Source organism: Uloborus diversus, chromosome 2 (assembly GCF_026930045.1).
Source record: "Uloborus diversus isolate 005 chromosome 2, Udiv.v.3.1, whole genome shotgun sequence".
NCBI classification, from domain to species: domain Eukaryota; kingdom Metazoa; phylum Arthropoda; class Arachnida; order Araneae; family Uloboridae; genus Uloborus; species Uloborus diversus.
The window spans coordinates 4557406-4566666 of NC_072732.1; the positions used below are offsets into that span (position 1 = coordinate 4557406).

Sequence of the window (9261 nt, forward strand, 5' to 3'; positions counted from 1 at the left end):
TAAAAATAAAGCGGCTTTCTTTTCATCCATAAAACTCATGGATTAAAACAAACTTTCGCTATTTATTTCAAGGATTGAATTCTTCTTTGAAAACTTATAATTATATTTAATCATTTACTTAAAATATAAACTATCATTTTCAGCATTAACGTTTCACTACACAAAGTGGATTTAAATAAAATTTTGAATGAGTAACGCAATGAAATGCAAAGTAAGATTTTCTGCCTTTTAATAAAATAAAATAAATGTTGTCAAAGTAGCATGTTCATTAAAAATAACACAGCAAAATACGGTGAGTGTTTCAAGTTTTATATTGCAAAATTGTTAAAATGTAAGATATTGGATTAGTATAAATATTTTTATACAACATCAACTCTCTCAACAATATAATGTCCGTGAATAATTGATTGTTTTCTTTTTTAAATGTCAATGAATAAAGGGAGACATTTGTCATATTAACTCACAGAAACATAGAATAAAAGTAATAAATTAGCTTAAGATTTTAAACAAAAGTTTTAAAATACATATAAAGAGATGAATCAATTACTCGTGTTATTGATTTTGTATTGCACATTAATGCATGCTTACAATTCTGTTAAACATAAAAGTAATAGTTGCTTGTTTCAAAATGTTGCTTTCGTTTCACTGGCATTTTTCCTGAATTCACTAAACAAGTATTCAGATTACAGATCTGAGATAAATAGAAGCATTGACGATAAAGTTTTAAATATTAACTGCGCTGAAATAATTTGAACTTTAAATTTTGGCCAAATAAATCGATATTTTTGAAGAAAAGTAAATAAATTAATAAGGAACTGGCCATTTAATAAATACGTGTTTACACGGAAGAGTTACAATAAATACTTTATGAAACACCAAAAATGGCAAAAAAATATCCTGTGAAAATAATCCCAGAAGAAGAAATGAACAAGAACTCACTGTGAAAAAGTAAAAACTCAAGGAATGCAATATTTTTAACTACGATGCGTTGGAAAAAAAAAAACGTGAGTTTGAATACAAACAAATATTAAAAATATATACAAAAAAACATTGAGTTATACAGAGATGCACACTGGGGGGGGGGGGGGATAAAAGAAGTGAAGTCATCTCTGCCGATTCAATGCACCCAGATTTTACGTTTTTCTTTATTTCGTTTCCCTCTAGGTAAAGGATATAATTTGGTGCCCGATTCTGCCCCATTCACTCACTTAACGGCACAGTAAGTAGATGCTAAAATGAACGAAGAAATAAATATACCAATAAATAAATATGAGCAAGAATAGCGAGAACGCAATGTTAAAAGACCGGTAAGAACTCAGATTTTGGCCCCAAGATGTCAAACGATTGCCCACGTGATTGGTCACATCCAATAAGAATCGGAAGCGGCACCAGACAATAGGGGGAAAACGATGTCGCTACTTCTTCTCCGTTCGAGGGCTTTAGTCTGGATCTCTGTGACGCGCATAGCGCCTAGACCATTCTGCCGATTTCCATGAAATTAGGCACAAATTTTCTAGCATGGGGGTGTGCAATTTTAAGAACAAAAATATCATAAGATGGACGAGTAAATTACGAAATTATCATAACGTGGAACCGTGACATGGGCACAAGCCAATTGGCGAGATACGAAATGATCATAACGTGGAACCGTAACATGGGTACAAGCCAATTGGCGAGAAAATTCACCATACATTATTTGTAAATATACATGCGAACCAAAATACCTTTTAATTTTTCTATAACGGGCAAAGCCGTGCGGGGGTACCACTAGTTCAAAAATAAATGCAAATGTTATGCCGTGATACGCAAAAACACAGTACAAAACCTACGAAAGAACAATTTGAAAAACCACACTCTATGCATACATATGATTTTAAAGACTTATTAACCGCTATATTCTCCCCCAAAAGATGTTACTGACGGCGAGATATCTCGGTGAATATTGGTCGGACTAATGACCAACTTTTTGTGTTGGAATTATTTTTCAATGGAGATTATTTCCCTAAATATAAGTTAGGGGACCTGAGGTCCGTACAAAATTTAAATTTTGTATTTTTTGACTTATTTTTACTTAAAACTTTCGATATCTTAACTCTGTATATGATTTTGAAAATTTTTGCAATTGATAATATACATCTAGGACTAACGATTGCGAAAATAAAGCTCTTGCAGGTTAAAACGTAACACCCTATATACGATTGCAATATTTTTTTAAATTCATTAAAAAAAATAAGTGAACATTATAAATACTTCTTTTTATTGCAAGTGAAATCAGTTAGTAACATTTTACCCTATATTTCAAAATATTCCTAGCCAATTTGGTATTTTTTTTGTCAACGCTCAAGCACTGTCAGAAATTTTTCGCACCCGAAACCGTAGGTAAGTTCGTAAAGGGGGGGGGGGGTCGGAATACCCATAAAATGGTATCCGACAGGGTTAGCTGATATATATCAGTCGATATATATCATGACATATATCACGATATATATCCGATATTTATTTTGGAAAATAGCTTCATATTTTCGATATTTATTTTTTCAACTACGGTATTTTCATTGTAAAAATTATATTAACCATAGTAATATTATTCATTTATTGCTAAAAAAACCCCCCAAAAAGTTATGTACTATATTTTTATGATGTATTATTACATCATTAATATAGCAAACTAATATAATATTCCTTTTTTATTTTACATTCATAAAATGATAAGTAATGTAACAGTTTTACTTCATAATATAAGTATATGATGCAAAATTTGGCCAGAGAAAAAGAAAATGTTTTATAACTGTGCATCAACCAATGTATATTTTTTATATCTAAATCATATAACTGTGTAAAAGTAGCTAACAGAAGAAAAATGAGTGAAACAGCTAATGTTAAATTAACTCCATTAAAATTGATAGAAATGTAAAATGAAATGTTAGATATAAATAATGAAAGAAAAAAAAAAGTAATTTGAGAATGCATTTACCAATTGAAAATATCGGATACATGTCAAAATATCCGACATGTATCAAAATATCGGCAATTTTTGATACTTTCGAAAATATCATATTTTCGAACCCTGGTATCCGCCCATGGCTGAACTTGATTCATAATTCTGAGCTGATACTTCACAGCACTGTGTTCAAAAGTAAGAATTTAAATATGGTATGGAAAATGCTTTTTTTTTATTTTCATTTCTTAAAACTTTTACTTTTTACCGTAATTGCAATAAAATTGAGAGTTGCTTGACTCTTTTCCTCAAGTCAGTTTTAAAACCGGCTGGATTTTTTTGTTTTTCTGATTAAAAAAAAAAAAAGTATACGTCTAGACGTCAAGGGAAAATATTAAATTTTTAGGTCACATTTTCATCACCTTCAAAATTTTTGTGAGTAATTCACCTGTTAAAAATTTATCATGCAAATTCAGTCGAATGTTGAGATCGTTCGATTAAAATGATGAATCAGGAAATGAATTTCAGAAATGTTGAAGTTGGCTGTAAGCACCTTTCAAAAATGTTGCAAAAAATTCTATTTAAGAACACAATATTTTACTTGTATTGAGTGCTTTTGCAATAGCGCATAAAATTGATGTTTAAGTGCATTTTTTTTTTTTTTTTTTTGAGAAGTAAACATTCTTCGAAGAAATATTAAAACCTGTTTTCTTTTTTTCCTATCAATCGGGAGTTCTAATATTTTTAAAAAAGAACATAATTCACATGTAATAGATCATAAAATATAATGCAATCAACATATGATTGAGCATAAAGAGTTCATCAAACTACGAGGGTGTAAATATTCTTTTCTGCGCCAATGAGAAAGAAGAATATTAGTACCAAGTAAAAAAATCCCATGGCGTGTTTCCAGAAAAGTGTTTCAAGGCTACTATTTCTTTTTTCAGTGCTTACTTTAAAACATTTTGCTATCAATCGTCAATCATCTGCGCTGAAGTCAATGCCATTTTGCTTCGGTCTAGGTGGCGCTTATTCTGGGAAGGACTTGTCTGCCGCTGGAATTGAAGTTTAGATTACTTTGTTTCTGCTCGTGACAGCCTGCGTGAAGAATCAAATGGCGCTTACGACGAATATGGCTGTTTTACTAAGATGTTTGAATATTTCCAGAAAAGCCACGAAAGTAATTTTCCCTTCCGTCACAGCGTCAAGGAATAAACACGATTCTTTTAAGTTTTCTGACTTGCAAATTCAACTCGCTTCATCAAGTCAAAGATTTACCAAACCGGATCCGTCGAAGTTGAAATTTGGTGAAGTTTTCAGTGATCACATGTTCGAAGTCGAATGGAACGAAGATGACGGTTGGGGTGTACCCCGTATTCTCCCCCTACATGATTTGCATTTGCATCCTGGGGCAAAAATATTGCATTATGCCCAAGGTGTGTTCGAAGGCATGAAGGCCTTTAAGTATTCCAATGAACAAGTTGCTTTATTCCGTCCAGAGATGAATGTGGAACGTTTGCTTGTTAGTTCTGAAAGGGCTGCTCTACCACCCTTCGACAAGGAAGAGTTTCTGAAATGCTTGAAGAAATTGGTGACGATTGACAAGTCTTGGATTCCTGACACCGTAGAAAGCTCGTTGTACATACGTCCGACATACATTGGCCATCAGAGTGCTTTAGGTATTCATTCTTCAAGTAAAGCGTTGCTGTTTGTCGTTACTTGTCCGGTGGGTGCTTATTTTTCAACTGGACGGTTTACTCCAGTGTCTTTGCTCGCCGATCCTCAGTACGTCAGAGCTTGGCCTGGTGGCGTTGGCGACAAGAAAATGGCTTCAAATTACGGTCCAACTTTGCACGCGCAAAAGGTCGCTCAACGTCAAGGATTGCAGCAGGTGCTGTGGCTTCTTGGGGAGGACCATTACATCACAGAAGCAGGAGGAATGAACATTTTCTTCCTGATCAAAAACGCCGGTGGGGATTTGGAACTTGTTACACCCCCTCTAGACGGAACGATTTTACCAGGAGTTATGAGACGAAGTGTGTTGGATTTAACTAAAAAATGGGACGAATTTTCGGTCGTTGAAAGGCGGATAACAATGAAAGACGTTATATTAGCTAATAATGAGGGTCGACTCGTGGAAATGTTTAGCACTGGTACAGCTGTTTGTATCTGTCCAGTAGGTTCAATTCGATACAATGGTCAAGATATTAAAATACCCACCACTGCCAGTAATAGTGCTATCTCTGCGAGATTATATAAAGCCATCACTGATATTCAATATGGAAGAGTTAAATCTGAATGGTCAGTTGTTATTGAATAATGGTGTTATTTAGTATTAATCAAATGTGATAACATATTGGATTGAGTAAGTGAAATATATTAATTATTCTTTTAACCAAATGAAGTTATTTTATTGAAAATAAATGTCGATTTAGTTAATTTCAATGTTGCTTAAATTTTCAAAGAAAGTCAGAGAAGTATTTTGGCATAATCTTTTGTTAAATATGCGAAATTGATTGTTTTTCAAAGAAGATTGTCTATAGTTGCGGCCAGGGTTCGCCGATATATATCAGTTGATACATATCATGATATATATATATCACGATGTATATCCGATATTTATTTTGGAAATATAATGATATTTTGATATTTTCTATATTTTTTCAACTACGGTATTTTCAATGCAAAAAGTAAATTAATCATAGTAATATTGTTCATTTATTATTAAAAATAACCAAAAAGTTATGTACCATATTTTTATGATGTATTAATACATCATTAATACAACGAAATAATGTAATATTCCTTTTTTATTTTAAATTATCAGTAATGTAGCAATTTTAATTCATATTAAAAGTGCCTAAATAAATATTAAATTTTGATCAGAAAAAAAGAATGTCTTATGACTGTGTAAAAGCAGATAACAGAAGAAAAATAAGTACAACAGCTAATACTAAATTAACTCCATTGAAATTGATAAAAATTTTAAATGAAGTATTAGACATAAATAGCGAAAGAACCCTTAACTTTAAGTCTACATATTGCTATAACAATGTAAGAAAATAAAGAGATTTGAGAATTCATTTACTATTTTAAAGACTTTAATTTGTGCTGATTGAAAATATCAGATAAATATCAAAATATAGGATATTTTCGAAAATATCAGATAAATATCAAAATATCGGATATTTCGAAAATATCGTGATATTTTCGAACCCTGGTTGAGACAAGCATAACCTGGCAGTGTTTCAATGCTGTGATTAATGTCCCTGCAGCCTTTACAATGTCGCCAGGTTCCATTTGCCTCAACTATAATACTTGTGTCAGATTTTGGAAATAATAAATTATTTGAAGTATTTCCACGTAATATAAGTTAGTTTTCAAACCTTTTCTTAAATTGTTTTTCAATATTTTTTTTCTTAACTCTTGCCTGGTAACAAATAATTATTTTGAATTTCAAAATATACGTACTTGTATTTAAACATAACTTCAGAAAAGACGTTTTTACATTCTTGAACTTTTGAATATTTTTGAAGTCAGTAATGGGCAAGATAGTTCTTGTGATGATTTAGGAATGATTATTTTTGCATCGATTGTAACGACTCATTAATTTATGAAATTAGTAGTCAATCTGAAACAGAAAGGTGCTGCATAAAAAATACTTGCCCCAGTGAATATTATGTAACTGGTTTACATCATTAAATAATGAAATAATTAGTATTAATATAATCAACTTGCTAAAGTTTGTCAAATGTGTTTTGGGAGGAATTTTATGATTTTTTTTTCTTGAACACGAATGATGTAATGTTTCTTTTTGATGTAACACTTGAGAGTAAAATTTCAACACGCAACGAAAGTAATCAAAATAAAGTACTTTACAGTGGTGTCACAGTTTTAAATATTTAATCACCAAGGCATATTGATTTACGTTATGTGCAGACGGATCCTTCTCAAAATAACAGCTGCAAAGACGAATTAGGGAAAGTATTTAAAATGTTCTTCAGTTGGAAACTAGGAGTCAATAATTTACATTGGTGTTTCTTTTTTGTAATTAAAAGAAATGCTTAAAAAAAAAATGCTTGTAAATCATGTTTTGGTTCTAATTTCATAAACCTTATTGAAAACTACATATCTTACTAGTTCTGACTGTAAGAAATCAATTAAGGGTGTACAAAACTGTCTAACTTAATTTCCAAATCTTTAAATAAATGAACAAATCGATATTGTGTTCGTTTGATTAACATTACTGCAAAACTTGAATGCGGAAACATATTTTTAAATTGATAAAGTAAATCATTTCACTGTCTATTGTTTTCCAGAAGTTATCCATTGGGACAAAATGCTTTACAACAGTTACTTAGATACCAAATAAAATTTATTCTGTACACAGAGTTATGTACTATCAACTGGCTTTTCACCAACTCTGTAAATGAAGAGTATTTAAACTTACTTTTGAAATCTTTTTGTTAAATATCATATTTCAGCCAAAAAATAATTTAAATTAAATAAAATCCGGTTCATTTATTTCGTATTAAGTTTTCGATTCATATAGCGAAACTTAAATTAGAAATCAAGAAATAGCATTGTACGGAAAAGTAAGAGGAAATATTACAATGTTTGTTCGCACGAATTTGCAGGGAGCTGCAAACACGTGTTTCACGTTTACAAGGAACCTCTTTTTCAATGCAAAAAGAGTTGAGTTGATAGATGAGACGGATGCCTTTTAACCATAAACTCACTTTTTTGCATTGAAAAATATATTCATTGTTACCCTGAAACACCTGTGTACGGTTCTCTGCACATTTGTGCGAATAAACGTCGTAACATTTCCTACCCATACTGCTTATTTGCCCCTACTTTCTTTATATATGGGATTTTACTGTGCCATCTATGATCGAGTTTGGTTTGAATCGTGCATATATGTATTCAAATTTGTTTTACACTAGTTTTAGTACAAAAGTCTTTGAAAGCAGTAATGTAAAGAAAGTGCTCAATATTTTTTAAAAATCTATTTCAAGTTTAGTAGTATTTATAATAATAAAATAATCAATAACTGACATTCCTAAAGGCTGTTAGAAAACGATTTTTCCAAAATCATGAAAACCTTTCTTAAGAACTCTTTCGTGTAGCGTTTTTTCTCCCTTTTTTCGTACAATTTTATTATTGGTCAGGCAATTTTAGAGCTCAGCTACCAAAGGAAACACTAAACTTCTTTATAATTGAAGCTGTTTTTAATAAGTGCTGTATTTGAATACATTTACTGAGTTACTTATTTGTTTCTCGAATACCTTTCAACCTACCACTGAAAAGTAATTATTTTTGGAGATAAAATCGGCCGAAACGCAATAAACTGGTGTTGCGGTTATTAGTCAGCTAATCAAAAAGCCTATTAGTTGATAAGTTTCCCAACTTCTGAAGGGAAAAAAATGTAATGTAATATTTATACAAAAAAAAAAAAAAAACATTGTAAATAACGTGTGCATTTTACTGCTCTGATTTGCTCGAAACATTTTGAATCTCAAATAAATGTTCGGATCACTGCTATCATCAGTTTTATTTTTGTTTTGTTCGACTGCAACAAATGTATTTCGCCTAAACCACCTAATAGGTTATTTAAAGGAAAGTGTATCTTATTTAAAACAGTATGTTGCGCATAAATCAGTAAAAACCTACTACCTCAGAAAACAGAATGTCAAAGGCTGGGATGTCAGTCATTTGTCAACTCATACAACAAGATGATACTTCTTGATACAACAGTACATAATGTACGTAACTTCCTTAAACTTGAGCTTTATTCGTGTCTTTATTTTTGTACTGGTTGTTAACAGCTGACCCATAAAATATAATTCCATTTTAAAACTCTAAGTATTGTTAAAATTTTATACTTAAAATTTTTATAAGTTCCTTAAAAGTTTGGAAAAACATGCATATGTTGAAGCAACATCGTTAATAAAGAACTTGATAACATGCTATCAATATAAACGTTTTTTTTTCCATGTACTAATTCATTCGTATTTTTCTGTTTTCTTTTCCCATGCAAAACTTGTCATTTTCTCAGAACCAAAAAAATATCATGCATAATGGTACACTTGATATTTTTCACAAGCTGCACAGCAAGTTTTACTGTAAAATTCATTTCTGGTTATGTATAATTGAGGCACTGAGTAACAGAGAGATGTAAGTGCCAGTAGTAAAAATTTGGAGCCAGTAGTTCAAATGATAGGGGGTACACCTCCCTCCGTTTTGCAGCTCGATTCAGAAACGTTTTTCAACAGGGTTGGCAAGTTTCTGCCGAGGTGGTTAAAACCGGCATGGCAAAAACC

The 9261-nt window shown here is 31.4% G+C and overlaps 1 protein-coding gene across 1 annotated transcript; it reads left to right on the top strand.

The window, feature by feature from the left end:
* Nucleotides 1-4051: 4051 nt before the first annotated feature.
* Nucleotides 4052-5338, top strand: LOC129217091 (branched-chain-amino-acid aminotransferase, cytosolic-like). Its single transcript, XM_054851340.1, has one exon. It carries the CDS (start codon nt 4053-4055, stop codon nt 5256-5258), a length of 1206 nt encoding a protein of 401 aa, XP_054707315.1. The 5' UTR covers nt 4052; the 3' UTR covers nt 5259-5338.
* Nucleotides 5339-9261: the final 3923 nt, after the last annotated feature.